Source organism: Mesoplodon mirus, assembly GCF_964341445.2.
Source record: "Mesoplodon mirus genome assembly, chromosome: 1".
NCBI lineage: Eukaryota > Metazoa > Chordata > Mammalia > Artiodactyla > Ziphiidae > Mesoplodon > Mesoplodon mirus.
This window is the reverse complement of record NC_138976.1, coordinates 22,902,731-22,919,045: the sequence shown is the minus strand read 5'-3', so window position 1 is coordinate 22,919,045 and position 16,315 is coordinate 22,902,731. Positions and strand designations below refer to the sequence as shown.

General features: G+C 54.9%; 1 protein-coding gene across 8 annotated transcripts in view; it reads left to right on the top strand.

Annotated features, from left to right (window-relative positions):
* Positions 1 to 3,729: 3,729 nt before the first annotated feature.
* Positions 3,730 to 16,315, top strand: part of PAX5 (paired box 5) — a gene marked incomplete at both ends in the record, with an annotated part of 186,992 nt that continues 174,406 nt past the window's right edge. For 7 of the 8 annotated variants that reach the window (XM_082643561.1, XM_082643560.1, XM_082643558.1 and 4 more), the window contains one exon: positions 3,730 to 3,775. In XM_082643561.1, coding sequence (XP_082499687.1) covers positions 3,730 to 3,775 — 46 coding nt within the window. Of the gene's footprint in view, positions 3,776 to 11,209; positions 11,253 to 16,315 lie in introns of those variants that run through there. The other variant, XM_082643555.1, reaches the window with a different exon arrangement.

The following is a 16,315-nucleotide window of genomic DNA, read 5'->3' as shown; positions in this document are numbered from 1 at the left end:
GCCACAGGGCCGGAGTCGTTCCCCCGCTGCCTCTCCCAGGGCTCGCACAGAGGGAGGCCCAGCGGCGGACCGCGGTGGTCCAATCTTTGCTGGATTCCGGGCTGGGGGTCTCGGGGTGGCGCCGGGCCGAAATCGAGCCTCAGTCTCGGCTCCACAAACCCTGGAGTCTTCGGGTGTTTCCTGGCTGAATAGCAGAGCCCGACCTAGGCTCCTCGTCTCCCGACGTCGGCCTCCCCAATCCTGGACTGCAGCGTCTTAGCTGGAGAGAAGCTCGCAGCGTGCCTAGGCCAACCCCTTCTGCGACTCTTTTCTTTTCCTGTCACTCTCTGTTCTCGGTTTCTGCTTTCTCCCTCTCACAGAAGGCCAGAGCGCGCGGGGGCCTTGGAGGAGCCTCCTCACCAGCCCCTTTCCTGGGTCTCCAGTCTGCCTTTCCTCACAGTCTTTTCTCTCCCTCTCCATATTTCTTTCTCTATAGATTCTCCCCGCACTGCCTCGCCTTTTTAGCCAGCATGTCTCTCTGCCTCTCTGAATTTGCCTCTCTTTTTCTCCCCGGTGTAGCATTAAACAAATCCACGTGTATCGAGGTTGGAGAAGTTCCGGCAACGTGGACAGGAAAAAAAAAAAGGCCTTATTCTGTCCTTGGGACATTTCCGGTCACCTCACTTCGTCTTCCCCTTGAAGCGGTGCCAGCGCTGGTTCAGCCACGCAGGCCGCTGCTATCAAAGCGCCGGGTCGCTCGCTCTCGCTCTCTAGCTGTGTATGCGTATGTTCGAGGGTGGATTTGTATGTCGATGGTTGCAAACTAGGGCAAGTTCTCCAAACCGAAAGCTGAGCAGAGGTGGGTTTCTAGGATTCTAGGGCTGCGGCCAAGTGAGACGGGGGATTTTTCGGGGGTTCCAATGCCGATCTGCGCCTAGACTCTATGCGTCCATAGCCCCTTGCCCAGTATCTCTAAGGTCGCAGCATCAATTCCGGGTCCCCCGAAGAGGTTCGCCACCTTCTCTGCATCAGGGAGCAGCCCCTCGGTCCAACGCTGCGGGAGTCCGGGAGGTCCGAAGCACGCTGGCCAGGCGCAAGGGGAGGTCAACCCACAGCGGGCAGGGTGGGCAAGGGGATGACGGTTGGGCCTGGATACCCCGCGAGGGGGTGCTCTGTGAATTCTGGGCACTGGCGCCACACGACCGGCGGGGTTATGAGTAAGGGCGGGCGCCCCCTCGGGAACACGTATTTGTTTCGCGTTGGTCTGGAGCGCCCAGAGTACGACTCGGCCGCGCAGGGGTCAGGTATTTCCGAGCACCGCGAGTCCACGGGTCCTGGTGCTGGCCTAATCCTCTGCCCTTCCTGGGTGCGGACAAGAATGAAGAAGTGGCCGGTGTCCCCTCCCTAATCCAAAAGCCCCACAAAGCCAAACACACACGCAAAACTCACCAAAGCATCCCACAAACACAAAAACTAAAGCCAACACACGAAAACATAAACCAAAACCCTCATCAAACGCACTGCTCATAAAAGCAAAATCAAAATCGAAGAAAACAAAACCCATACATACACAAAATCCACATAACTCAAAACACACAAACGACACCCACTAGTACAAAATCAAAACACATCAAAACACCACGCAGAAAGAACAGCCTTCCAAACGACACACAAAAAGCCTACAAGGACAAAGTACAACACGCACACAAAATCAAAACACAAGACAGAAAAGACCAAGACTCACAGAGCAAAACCCGCTAAAATGAAATCCACGAACAACCAACACGCTAAACACCCGAAACAAAACACTCACATGGATAACGAAAACAAACAAAAACAAAAAGAAACCCTCTAAATAGAAAAGAAAAACAAAACAAAAACCCCAAACAACTCCCGTCCCCAGCCCGGGATGAAATGTCAATTCCGGGAGGGCTTTTTGATCTCTAGGCGCGGACAGGCCGCTCCTCCTCTGCGCAGCCTCCCCGCGCGGTCTAGGCGGGAGGGCGGGAAGCAAGGGCTGGGGCCCGGTTGCGGAGGGATAGTCGAGTGCTTGGAGAGGGCCAAAAATCAAGTCGCCGGAGCAGGGACCCGGACGTGTAGGCTGCAGGAAGAGGCGGCGCAGCGGGACTGCGCAGACTACTTGTTGGGGGGGGGGGGAGCCGCCGGGGAATCCACAGCCAAGTTTCCGATTGTGGCGAAATCGGCTCAGTGGATAAGCGATGTCCGGTTCCCGAGCCCCCCGCCCCCTTTTCTCGAGCTCTGGGCTCTTCCCCCAAGGTTGCGGCCCATCCTCGTGACCACCCCCTCCAAAAAACAAACAACACTCTCGCTGAGGACGATTCACTTTTCGAAACTGCCATTGTCCGGCGGGCCAAGAGTCCTCCTGCGGATCTCTCCCCCGCCCTGGAGAACCTTGCCCCTGCGACCACCCCGCAGCGGGGCCCCACGGGCTTCCAGTGGCCAAGCCCAGCAGCTGGACTCGGAACTTGGGAGGAGAAAGGGGAGGGAAGTCTTGAGCCTGGGCCGAAGAGAGCGGGCTGGACATGCCAAACTTCTGCGCGGTCTCTCTGATTTCCCCTCTGAAGTCAAGTCTTGGGGCTCGGGGACACCGCAACGTCTCGGGGCTGGAGGGCAAGGGGATTCCACTTATGGGCCGGGGTAAGGTGTCCGGGACTCATGCCAACCTCCAGGACCTCCTGAGAAGGTTCTGCTCAGCCCGGGTGCTCCAAAGCGGAGGCCGGGATTTTATCTCCAGCATTTCACAGCTTAACCTCTGTGCTCGGGGCCAGGATGGGACATGGTGTGTGGAAAGGCTCTGGGGCCAGGAATGGTACCTGGGCGCTCTAGGGTTCTGGCACTGCCCTGGAGTCAGGGACACAGCAATAGTAATAATAGAGCTGCAGACTGCGGTGGGGTGGAGTGGCTGAGAGCTCTGGAGGGCGGACGCCGCCCTAGGGGTGAATCTGAGGAAACTGGAACGCCCCCCTCTATGCCTGGCAACACGGCTTGCCTCTACACCCCTTTCAACTGCACCTGCTTGGCAGAGTGGTTAATTTCTTAAAAAACAAAAACGCGGCCTGCACCCTCTTACGTGGCGGGGTTTGCACCTAAAGGGGTCACCGGCCTCGCGCACAGAGCAGAGGGCCGCGACACCCAGACTCAGGGATTTGTAAAAGGTGCGGTCGCGACGCCAGGGGTCCCGGCTCGCCTGCGGTCGGCTCCTTGCCGTTAGAACGCAGGCTAGAGCTCGGCTCCGTCTGAAGCCGTCCGTCCCTCCCCCGCAACCCCCTATAAAAGTCCAGGGCGGCGCGGCGGCAGCATTGCTGCTTTCCCGGCCTCCCGCACTGCTGCGGGCCCGGCCCGGCCGCCCCGTCTGGCCAGCTGAGCAGGCCGGGCCGCACAGCGCGGACACCTTTTCCCAGTTCGGGGCCTGCAGTGCGGGGAGGCACGCTGGGGGCGCGGCGTGTCTGGGGACATCTTGTGATGTTGGCGAGAACAGGACATGATCTCACATGGCGAGAAGCTCTTTAGTTCCTTAATCATTTCACGGTGCCTTCGGACGCTTTTTTTCCACCTAAAACGTTTAGTTTCAGCTCAGTGATCAGCTACCCCAGCTCGGCGGGGGAGCGGAAGGCTTGAATTATTCCGACCTGCGAGCGGCCCCTGAGACCCAAAAAAAAAAAAAAAAAAAGCACCAAAAAGTGGAAACTTTTTTTCCCTGTCCATTACATCAAGTTCTGAAAAATCAAAATGGATTTAGAGAAAAATTACCCGACTCCTCGGACCGGCAGGACAGGTAGGACCGCGATACGGGCTCTAGGCGTGCTAACTCAGAGACCCAGCCGGGCACTGGCCCTCAAACACTTCGACCCTGGGGGAGGGGGCGCGTCTCATTTCGCAGGGATTGACTGCGCGACTGTCTGCGGCACGTTTCTTTTCTCCAATCTGTTCACACACTTCTGCATCAGTCCAAGTGTTTGCGAGTTTGTGTGTATTTTTCCCTATTTCTGAATGTTTAATGTGGATGTTTAACTGGGTGTCTGAAAGTTTGTCTGCGTCTGTGTGTTTACATAGGGGATCAGGGTATGCATGAGTGACAATGAGCTTGTGATAAAATATATATATATATATATATATATAATCAAAAATGTTGAGTGTGTGTTGAAGAATCTATATGCCTGTGTATGTGTAGCTTTATATTCATGAGTCTGTTAGTATGTGTTTATGAGTTGCTGTTCCTGGGTACTGTTCTTTTGAGTATCCAAAATGTGTGTCTATGAGTGGCGTATACATAATTTGGATGAGTGTCTGAGTGTACGTCTACTCCTTTAAGGGATTGTGTTTCCCCGTCACATCCCAAGTGATTCTGGAAGTGAGAATAAGATGGTTACACCGACCCCTCCATTTTTGGATGTCAACAGCTGTTCACTGTGCACATGCCAATGTACACAAAAGTGCCTGCCTTTAGGCACAAAGATGGGTCTGGGACCTGTGGGGATCTGTTGTACTAAGTCTGCCATCAGTCAGGCTCAGGTTCTATTCTTTTGAGAGAACAGGAGTGAAGGTGTGCAGCCCTTCGTTGTGTGGTGTACACTGCTTCCCTCTGTGGGTACTGTTGAGCCTACCATTTGTACAAAAGGGTCTCACGTTGCAGACACAACCTTTGCAGGTGAGAGGAGGCAGCCTACCTATAGGCTAGTTGTGACAGTTCTAGGGACCCCCAGCCTGCCTTAGCTCTTACTTAGACAGCCTCTGTCACTGGTGTGTGTGTGTGAACGCGCATGTGCACTCAGGTTTTATCTTGTGGGTGCCAGGAGGAGAGCACAAGTAGGTGGACATGTGTGCCTAACTGGGGCATCCAGCTCTGAACCTATATGCACAGAGGCCTCCCTTGCACAGAGCCTGGTGTTCCTCCCACAGGCCCAGGCAGTGGGTGGCAGGGTGTGTTTATGTCTGAGAGGAGGTGGAAGGCAGCAGGAAGCTTCTGTCTGCCCTGAGGTAAAAGCCAGGTATGGGCAAATGTGCTAAACCCCCATCCAAACACACTTCTGGTCCTGACAGAACTCCCCTTCCCCTATCCATATGGTTCTGTGAGCACCCACCTCCACCCCAGCCCTAAATACAGGTCAAAAAGCAGAGAGAGAGGTGGGGGGTGAACTTGTATCTGAAGCCCAGGACAACTCCCTAGGCATATATGTGTTTCCAAAATCATGACTGAAGAGAAGTGAGGGCAGAAATCTAAGAGGCAGGGAATTGAAGAGGATTCCCCAGGGTAAAGGCACAGGAAAGGGAACCTGGAATCCCCTTCTGCTCCATCCCTACTCCCCCACTACTCCGCAGTGGGTCCCTTAGTAGGTGAGACTCCAGAGGTGTCTGCACTGGGGACTAGGGTGTGTGTGTGTGTGTGTGTGTGTGTGTTGGGAATGGGTCAGAGGCCTGTGAGGGTCCACTAGAGGGTCTGCATGGCTGGCCCGGCTGCCTCTCCAGACAAGCTGTCTACGAAGACTGTAATTCATGGCGGTCGATGGGCTCTTTGATTAGTTCAATCGCCTGAATAATCGTTTAATCAATAAAGCATTTCATTCCTTTGCGAGGCGGGCCTGGGTGGGGCTGAGGACCCCTAGGCTGGCCAGAGTTTAAAAATCTGGAGAGCCATGCCCCCTCTTCACCGACGGGTTGGGTGAGGGCCCTGCCTGGGAAAGGGCAGTATCTCAGGTAACACTACACTTCCGCCTGTCTGCACCAGCCTGGGCCGGGGAAGAAAAGAGAGCTGAGAAACTGGCCAGTATGGGGGCGTCCAGGTCTGGTTTTGGGGTTTTCGCTCGGGCCTCTCCCCTCTCCCAACTTCAGGACCTTGTATGGGTCACTCGATGGCCCTTTCCCTCCTTTAGAACTGTATTCCATTCCTTCGTTCGACCTCAGTTTCCCCATCTGTATAATGGGGAAGGCATATATGCCATTCTAGCTGTAAGCCCAAGGTCGGTGAGGTTCTACCTGAGCAAGGAGCCACTTAAGGGTATTCTTGTCTAGCCTCTTCCTTGTGGTACCAAAAAAGGAAAAACTGAGGTCCAGAGAGGAGCAGGGACTTATTTGAGATCATACAGAAAGAAGTATGGAGGGCGTAGGACTGAAAGGTAATTTTTCTGCCCTTAAACCTCTCATTCTTGCTGGAAAGGGCGATAGAGCCCCCCACACACCCCTCCCCCCACAGCCTCCCTTGGAGGAAAATGACAATTAGGCAAATTAGCTGAGGTGAGGGTTAAGGAGTCCCAAGGCCAGGGAGACCAGGATAGGCTGAACACTGCCTGCGTGTTGGCATCCATTCCCCTAGCTCTAGAATGAGCCTGGTGGAATAATATCCTCTACCATGGATCTTCATCTTTCAGAAGCTTGGGAGGTCTCATCTCAGGGATTCTTTTCAGACACATGGGGAAGCTGAGCCCTAGGAGAAGCAGGACACGCCTTTGGGAGAAATAAACATAGTCCCAGAGTCCCTGGCCTTTGAGGTGCGCTGGTAATGATAACAAACCCTGACAAAGGCACTTTGCACAGTTATTGAAAAATCTGGTTAAATTTTCCCCTTTTTTTCTCCCACTTCGACCATTCCTACAAACAGACTTTGGCCAGGCAGAGCAGACCACTGATCCAGGCGCAGGAATCATACAGGAATTGGCTCTGACCCGACTAGCTGTGTAACTTAGGGTCAGTTGCTTTCTCTCTGTGATGCTTTTAAAATGAGGGTGAGAGAGGACCCACCAAGTTAGGACAGCACCGCTAGGGCCTCTCTGGCTTTCTCGAGCTGAGCAAACAATCTGAGCCCTGTAGGCCTCGCTTTATCCAAAGCACCAGAAGGAAGATGAGCTGGACTTGGGCTTCGGGAGTCAATTTCAGGCCCAGGGAGCACTGTAGCAGCCCCAACCCCCAGACGCCACTGGGCGCAGGAGGGGCTGGCCCAGGGGGAGGGAGGGGGAGGCGAGGAGGGCGTGTGTTCCGAGTAAAGCCAGGTTTGTGTATGGAGACCGAGGTGGAGGTGGACATTCCTCTGAAAGTGGCTTCTCAAACATTATTCTCAATGGGCTTTCTTTCAATAACAAAACTTTCAAAGGCAATTCCATTTATACAAATTAAATTTCTTTCCGGGGGGTTTCCTTTCCCCGTCTCCTGCCTCCGCCGCTTAAGGCAAGGCCCGGCCCAAAGTCACGCAGCCGAGGAAAGAAAGCACGCGACTTCTGGGCACAGTGACACCCTACCGCATTCAGCGCAGCGGCGTGGAGACCAACCCCCGATAGCCTCTCTCTCCTGGACACAGACTCGTGGGCTGGTGAGCTTTCGGAGGCAGGACTGAGGCGCGGTGCCCGGCTTGGTCAAGGAATCGCTGTGTTATCCCGGATAGTCAAGTAACTTCTCTGGGCCGCCATTTGCTGGCCTATAAGACTGGGTTAGGTGGCCAGGCTATCTGATGGCGCCTCTTGGAGTTAGAAGTTCCGGGAGGCCGGCACGCTCAGGCGGCTGTGAATAATCCCATATCCAAAAGGAAACACCCTCTGCCCTGTGCACCACAACGTGAGAAAGGGGGCTGCTCTCGCTGCCCAGGTTAGGCTGCCCAACACCGTCCTGAAGGCGAAAGGCTTCTGTGTGAAATGGGAAGCCGACCTATTCCAGTTCAAGTAATATATGTGGTTCCATTCAACGCTGGCAGCGCTTTGGGGGGATTCGGTCCAAGCCGCACTGGTATCAGAAGGAAAATCGGTGTGTATGGATATTCCTGGCTGGGTTTCCCCTCCAACCCCACCCCCCCCAAAAAAACCGCCCCATCATCCCAAGAGTGGCTCTGGAGAAACCCTTCTGAGAAAGAGGTTTCCAGTTCACAGCCTTTGCTCTACCCCGGACTTGCTATGTGACCTTGTACAGGTAGCCTCCTGTCTTGGCCTCAGGTTTCATATCTGTAAAATGGGGAAAGCCTAGCCTCAGGGCCCTTTTAGCTCTAAGACTTTAGAATCTGAGTTTCTAGGCCTGAACTAGAGCGGGGCTGGAGGTGGAGGTGTCACTGGCTGCGACCCTCTGAGCGTCCCCATACTCCCGCCTCTCCGGTGGGAACGCAGAGCCGCCACGTCGAATTCTTAGTCCACTTTTGATCCATCGAGTGCCACCGGCTGGAATGAACGCGGGAACCCCAACCATCCTCGTCCCTCTGCGACATTGCGATCCTCCTGCTCCAAGGCGAGGGGAGTGTGGTCGAAGATCAGGACAGGCGGGGTTCCAGACAAAGGAGAGATAACACCCACCGCCACCCCACCCCAGTGCATACGCAGCCTCTTGGGCCCGCAGAGGACTTCCTGGGTCTGTTTTCCGCAGCTGTGCCCTGGAGGGGGTGGGGACGGTGTCACCGCCGGAAACTTATCTACCATTCAGGGGCAGCTGGATCTGGGGCAGGAACAGAAGATGGGTCCGAGGGCTGATCCCATGTAGGAGTGTGAGAAATTGGACAGAGGTAGAGAGAAGGGAGACTGAAGTAGAGAATAACCTGGAGTCTTCCCGGGGTCAACCCGTGCTCTGTCCTCCTTACAAGCCCAGGTCCAGAGCAGGCATCTCAGAGCCCTTGCTTTGGTGGATTTATGTTTAATATTAGAAGATCATCACTTATGAATTCGAAACGGTGGGTCTTGGACAACTCCCATGAGTTGCTGGGACAGGGGAGCCTTCAGTTACTATTCCAGGGCTGGGTTCAGGCGCACATAGGCGCTCACAGAACTGTTGCCTCCTGGGTGTAGAATGGCTGTCGTCCAGTTCCTTTGATTGTGGTTCCAGAGCCTGACATGCCTGAGAAACTGAATCTCTTTGGCCAAAGACCCTGCCCTTCTGGACCAAACGAGCCCTGATAGAAATCCACTCATTTTGTCTTAAAAGCGACAAGAACTTACCCAGGAGAGGAAAAGCTGGGTTTTCTCGATGACAGAGCTGCAGCACAGTAGCACCCTTAGTGCAGCTCTGCGTGGCCCCTGCAGATTGAATGCGCCCGCCCGCTTCAGGGACTCTCATTAGCACTGGCCGGTACTGGATTCATTCAGTTCCCAAGAGGCCTTGCTCCGGATGCAGAATTACCCCTGCAGACTGAAGCCTTCAGCTGCGCATATCACTAGCCCCCAAAGTGTCTGACAGCTCCTGGTCTGAGGCTGGAAAGAGGGGCTCACGGCTCAGTGCTTCGGCAACCTGGTCCAAAGCCTCAGATAGACCTCTCCCCCAGGAGCACCCTGGTTACTAACTTTAAAGGACTGTGAGATTTTCCCCTTCTATGTCTCTGCCTACGGTTAGCTCAGAACTGGGGGCCCTTGAGTTAGAGCAGGGGAGGACGGTGGACAAGGAGGCGGCAGCGTCAGCTTAGTTGGCGCTTGATAAAACTATGAAATATTTCCGCTGGAAGGAGCCTTCATTAAAAACTAGGTAAGCCAATTCTGCCCATTTTATAGATGAGGAAACTGAGGTCAGAACGGAGCAGATGTGCACACACTACGTTTCCATCGCGAGTCTGATGGTGCTTAGATTGAAAGCCTGATCTCTATTGAGCTCCTTGTTTTCCTCCAACATCCGTTGTGTGTGTGTGTGTGTGTGTGTGTGTGTGTGTGTGAGAGCGCGCGCGCGCGCGCGCGCGCGTTTTCTAGAGACTGTTTCCCCACCCTCATTCCCCACCCCCCATCCCCGCCTCGGCTGCCCTTAATCCCTCAGGGCATCCCTGGGTCCCAATGCCGAGGAGAGGAGGCCAGGCTCCTGCTGGACCTGCAGCTGGACTCTCCAGGCACTGTGTTGATCCCCTTCCCCCTCCCCCAGTCCGCGCTCCACTAGGCCTTCGCCCCGCGCGTTTGTCAATGAACGTGGCGCCGCCGCCTCGGCCCCGCCCCCCATTCTCTCCCATTGCCCAGGTATCGGCTAATCAGGCGGAGCCCGCCGGTTGCTCAGCCAATGGGGTGGTGTCTCGGGTCAGAGCCGGCTGCCACCGCTCTGACTGGCTTGATGAAGCGTGATTGGCAGGTTAGCCCCCGCCCCGCCCCCGCCCCCGCCCGGAGGGAGGCTGAGCCCCGGGCGGCGCTGTCCACACGCAGCGGGTCCTGAAAGCGGCTCCGGGGCGGCGCGGTGGCGCACTGTGCGCGCCGAACAGGCGGAGGGCTAGCGCCGGCGGCGGCGGCTGCGGCTGCGGCGGCAACGCTGGGAGTCAAAGCAGATAGAGGCTGCATCTCTGCACCGGCAGTCCCGGCGGCCTTGGTCTAGGGGACATTTCGCTCTCTTCTCTGTCCCTCGCTCTACGCCTGGGGCAGGCGCGGCGGCCGTCCCGGAAGAGGCAACTGAAAGACAGTCGAACCAGACCCCCGAGAGAAGGCAGCGGAAGCTCGAAGAGTTGGTGGGTGCGAGACAGATACTCAGGCGAGGAGGAGATCGTCGCTGTTGTCCCCATTCCTGGTCCCGGCGATGAAGGAGCAGCAGGGGACGCGGGAACTTTGAAGGCAGTGGGTCCCAGGGTGTGAGGGCCGCGGGCTCCCGGAGACTCCAGAGTCTTGGCCCCAACCTCAGTGGCGTAAGCGTCTCAGAACCCGCCAGGACCCCAGCGCCGCCAGAGAGGAAGTTCTTTGCAACTTCGTCGGAGACGTCGGAGAGCCGGGTGGAGAGAAGCTGCAGCGGCAAGTCCGAGCCCCAGAGACTCAAAGAAGCAGAAAGAGAAAGGATTCGGTGGAGACCGAGGGATCGAGGAGAAACTTCAGAGGCAGCGAGGCCGCGGAACCAGCCTGGCAGCCCGCGGGCCTCGCTGCCCCCCGAGTGAAACCAAGGGCTGTGTGTCCCACAGGCCTCCTTAGAGCCGCTCCTACAGGAGGCGGGGGGGCTCCAGGCCGTCCCGGAGGCGGGCCCCTAAACTATGCCCCCGAAGCTGCGGGCGCCTTGGCCGCAGCTACCCCGGGCCGGGTACGGAGCCGACGCCTGAGCCAGCCCGGGAGGGAAGCCACCAGGAGTTGGGCACACCGCTCCCAGCCGGACTGTACTAGCGCCGTTTCCCGCCTCAAGGCGCAGCTCTCGGCGATCTCCGGCAGAGCGGCTCTGAGAGAGGAACAGAAGCTCCAGCAGTGCTTTTTGAGCCCAGCTCGCACAGTTCCCGGCCTGGCGGCGCGGCTCCGTAGCCACGCTGGGCAGCCCCTTGGCGCCGGGAGGCGGCAGCGTGGGCCGGCCTGCAGTCTGGAGCGCCCCGATGGAAATACACTGTAAGCACGACCCGTTTGCATCCATGCATAGTAAGTAGGCGGCGAGCTCGCTTCTCTCACTCTCCCGCTGGGACGGGGTTGGGGGTGCCGGACCGCGGGGCAGGTACTAAGGACGGGAGGACCCAGGACTTTTGTGGACGCGCAGTCAAGTTTGCAAAGTGCAGGGCTTCCAGGCAGGGGATGTGGAGCAAAACGCCTGGTCGACCCGGCCGGAGCACCTGGCACCGGGAATCCCGCCTCCAGCAACCGGTAGTGTAGGCAGCGAGCTGCAGTCTTTCCGGGGCTCCAGCAGCAACATCTCAGCGTGCCGGGAGATTCCTGACTCGGACCCGGAGAGGGCTTTGGGCCGGGCCATTTGGAAGGTACGAAGTTGCAGGGAGAGGTCAGTCTGAGTCTCAGACAGCGCCCCACACCCCGATCCCGATGGCGCCTTTTTCAGCGGCGGGGCTGATCAAAACTGGGGCTTGATGGGAAAGTGGGGCCCCAAAAGTGCCTGTGTGCTTGTATGTGTGGAGGAAGAGGTTGAGAGCTAAGCGAGGACACCAGGTTCAGAGCTCCAAAGGCATCCTGGAGTTGAGGAGTGGGATTTGAAAAATCAACGAAGTAGCCGTCCCTGAGCTGAGCTTCTGCTTAGAAGCCTCCAGTTCATACAGAGACCCTTAAAGACACTATCAAGTCCTCTGCAGGACGCTTGCCTCATGATGGCTTCTCCCTTTAAAAAAAAAAAAAATCAAGAAGAAGAAGCCAATTAGTCACCATACAGGCACCCTCGCCTTCTGAAAGACACCGCGTGTGTAGGAGACGGGAAGGGTCATTTTGGGCGCAGGCGAGACTGGCCGGCTGCCTGACCCGTCGGGATCTGCCAGTTCACCCATTAGCACACCCTCCTGTGAGATGAGCGCACCTCTCACGGTGAGTTAACGCCGGATTAGATTCGGAGATTTCGAGGAAATTCCAAGTGGAACGAATCGTATTTTCCTTCTGAGCGCTGCACAGCTGGGCTGGAGCAAGGCGCCAGGCTTCGGCGGCATCCAGCCGGGTGCCCAGCTCGGGCCCCCACGAGCCTCCGGTCAGGGAATTGCTTCTGCGCTGGGAGCCCTCCCCAAGGCTTCAGACAGCCCAGGATCCTGCTTACTTAGCCTTGGATCCCCTATTTAACAAAGGCAGCAGAGACCCGGCTGGAGAGAAGGCGAGCTTCCCGGGCGAATATGTCCGTTTCTGCCCCGGAGGGCCGAATGGCCTGGTAGGCAGGGAAATACTGATCTAGGCTGCGGGGCTGGCTGTGGGCAAGTCAGTTTCTCTTTGTGTCAGTTTCCCGAGTCCGAGATCATCCACCAAAGCAGTGGAGAGATTTGTGGAGAGAAGCCGATTTCTCGGATTCCAGCCCAAACGATTCCTCACCGTTTGGGGCCTATGCCAAAACGGTTTCCAGTCCGTGGTGACCCCAGCGCCCCCCGCAGCCGTCTCCTGTGCAGACTCAGCCCGGCTCAGGGGAGGCTCTGATCTCTCAGAGTGAGCCAGAAAGCAAAGGAGTTGGGGTCAGTACTCTGAGAGGTGACCAAGCCCTTAGCTTAGTCAAGGAGCGATTTGAGGACAAAATGAGGAGGGCTGCCCTTGGGCTTCTATCCTCGCCTGCAGGGATCCGCTCACTGCCTCCTTCTGCACAGAGCCTGACGGCCCAGAGGTTGTGCCCCGCCCTTGGGGAGATCACATCAGAACTGGTGGTCCCATGACTGTGCATGAGGGTGAAGAAGGCAGCTCCTTCCAGGTGCGGGTTAGCCAACCGCTAATGCCTGTCTCTGTCCCTCCTTGTCCCAGCTCTCATCTGCCCCCTCCTTGAGAAGTGCTCCCTCCTTCCGTTTTCAATTTCCCCTGCAGCATGGTGGGGGCTTGGCCCCAGCCTGCCTAGCTTCCAGAGCTGCCTTCTCTGGAAGTGCCCTTAGTTCTGACGCCCAAAGCTATTTGCTTGCACAATATAGGCCCCGGTTTGTTGGAGATTGAGTGGAGGGGTGCACAGTAGATCCTGAGAAGTTGCCTGGTTAGTAGGGGCTCAGACCATGTCCCACCTTCTCATCTTCCTTCTTGGCCCTGGTCAGTTTCTTCCTCCAACTCCTTTCCCCTCTCCCCCCACTAGAGGGTGGCTTCTGTGGGGCGGTGGTGTAGGGGGAGGGGCAGGCATCGCCAGGATATGGGCTTCTGGGTTCCGTTGCCTCCACCCCCAGCTATAGTTATCAGTTATAAAGCACTTTTATATCCAGTCTCCTCCCTGAGTGTCTCCTAAACTTTCAGCTATACCCATTTTACAGAGTATGATCTTGAGGTCAGACAGACAAAAGGACTGATAGGAAGTTCACATGGACAAAGCTGGAGGCAGTCTTTTGAGGATTCACAGAAGGGGAGAGAGGGGGACTCAGATTCCAGAGAGTGGGCAGCAGACATCTGGGTGGCTGCACACAAGTGCAAGGCACTATCTGTCTGGTTTAACTATGTCTGTATACATGGCCCCACTGTCCATGTGTGCCAGCACCTGTCTGTCAGAGAGTCCATTAAGGAGATTTCATCCCTGCCTTTCCTGTGTTCCTGTTTGCATGTTTGTGTGTCCATTCATCCTCTCTGATGTCAATAGGGGGAATTTCAATGACCCTGTGGATCCTGGAGTTGAATCTACCACTGAGTCAGCACAGACCCTCTCCCCAAGATGCTATGCCCAGGTGTGGTCTTTGGGGCTGTGGACAGGGGGGCCCTGGTGGGCAGCATGTCCTTATCAGGGCCTGAGGAGCATCTGTGGAGTCCAGCCCCTTCCAGACCAGAGCCACAAAGGCCCCAGGGGCATCTGCAATTCAACCCATCTCCCCTGCCCTCCCCTCCTCCAAACTCTGCTCTGTTTGCCCTGTGGAGGCGGGGTTGTGTTTCTCTTGTATCTGCATGTCTGTTTCCTGCTCTTTGCCTTGATTTGTTTGCATCTGTCTCTGTGTCAGTCTCTCTGTAAATTCTACTTGGCCCTGAAAAGTGTAGCTGAGTCCCTGTCTCCCCCCAGCACCTCCCACATGATGAACCCTCACTCAGCTGTAGTCCATAGGAAGTAGAGGATGGGACTTGGCTTCTCTGAAGAAGTGCAGGACTGGAGCTGGGGTCCCAGAAAACAAAGGTCCCCCTCCACAGATGTCCCCTGTCTTCCAAATGCCCCCGTGCTAGGCTTCCTCCGTTTTTCTCTTCTGTCTTCTTGCCTCCCACTGTACACCACATTTACCTTTCTTTCCTTTCTCTTCTCCCCGTTCTGGCCAATCCATTCCTTTTTCTCCTCCTCTTCATTTCTAACCTGAGGCTTCCCTTCCAGGCTCTCTCTCCTTGCTGTGTGTCTCATTTCATTGAGTTCCCGCTCTTTGTACACTTGCCCTCACATCTCTTTTCCTGATTTCTTTCCCTGTCCTCTTTCCTCACTTCTCTCGGGTTTCTGGTTTCACTTCTTTCCAGTCTTGGGGTAAGTGAGAGACATTGCCTTCTCAGACTTCAGTTTTAAATCACCAACCCACCACCCTTGACATGCTCTAATAGATAGGACCGGGAGAGAAGCAGAGGGCCAAGTGGGTTTGGTGGCCTTTCCAGGAAGTTGAGGGACGTAGAGGGCCCCCAGGTCATCCTGGGTCTGGTGTCAGCTGTGGATATGTGGATCAGACTCTGCAAGAGCATTGGTAGCCTGGCCTTTGAGGTCAAGACTAGAGGGTGTGGGGACCTGCTGTCACCTAGAGTGTGACAAACAGTCCCCAAAGCTCACAAATGTCCTGCAGGACTGCTTTTGGCATTTAAGTCCTCTGAAATTTGCCACTGTGTTTTGGGCAGAAAATTTAAATTGCCAATAGTATAGGGAACAGGCCATTATGGATGGCTCCAATGCCTGGACTAGTAGGTTATCTCAAAAGTGTGCTAGGTGCTTTTAGCTTCCTTTTTGTCCTCTCAGATAAGCTTGTACCAATTTTCAATTTACTTGCCTCTTAAATCCAGCCTATTATTGAAAGATCCATACAACTCTTTTTTATTAGGTGCTCCCAACCCCAGAACAAAGCTTTCTTAAGCCCCTTGACTAGGGGTGGCTGCAGCCTTTTTGTTTTAGATGAACTATGCAGTTGTGTTCTTAACTGTAAAATTCTATTCGAGATGGTTTTCCTTTTTCTTATGTCTGGAGTGTTTTAGAACAATTAAAACTGTTTAAAGCTCATTTTGAAAATCAAAAAAGAAATTCAGCTTAGAACTAGAATTAAGTACTGTCATCACCTATAAAATGGTTTTTTTTCCCCTTGAAATCAACCTGAACTTGAAAATTTGGGGAAATATTCAATTTGGACTCTCATGGTAAACTTCAGTGAATAGCTTTGGCAGTTTTTAGGAAACAGTTTATGTTATGGGTAGTGTTTCCCCCTCTATTTCAGATACTGTTCATGAACCTGGATAGTAGTTGAGTGCTGGGGGGGAATAGCTGAGATGAGGTGGCTATTTTATGTTTTAGAGTTGGAGTGTGTGTGTGTGTGTGTGTGACCTCTGAGATGCCCTGGCTTCCCTGGTACAGTCTAGTCCCTGTCAAGTCCCAGTTTAGGAGGAGATTTCCCCCTCCTTGACCTCTGAGCTGCCAGCAGCATTGGTGAATGCTTGGACTTGGCTTCTGGCTTTTGACAGTCCTCAGTGATATCAGTTAGTGGCTGATTAACAGCTACAAGGTCAATGATGTTGCTACACTGGATCACTCTGTGTTTACTGGTTTGGCTCTTCATTTACTTAGATCCCTGTTTCCCTCCAGATGGACCTTGATGTAAGAGAAGGGAGCTTATTGGGTGCAGGAGATACTTTCCCGAGCTCTTTTTACTTAAAATCCATCCCAGAGCCCTTGTAAAACCTGGGACTCAGAAGCCTTCTCCGGCTTCTTTATTTCCCCTGAACCAACTTAAAGCTGCTTGTTGATTGCAAAACACTCCAAAAATTCCAGGGAAACTCCTTTATAACAAATCCTGATACACTAGAGTGAAATGTGATCCTTTGACCCATTTCTTTCGTGTGCTCTAAGAGGGTACAGTGGTCAAGTCTGCATGTCAGCCTCACCT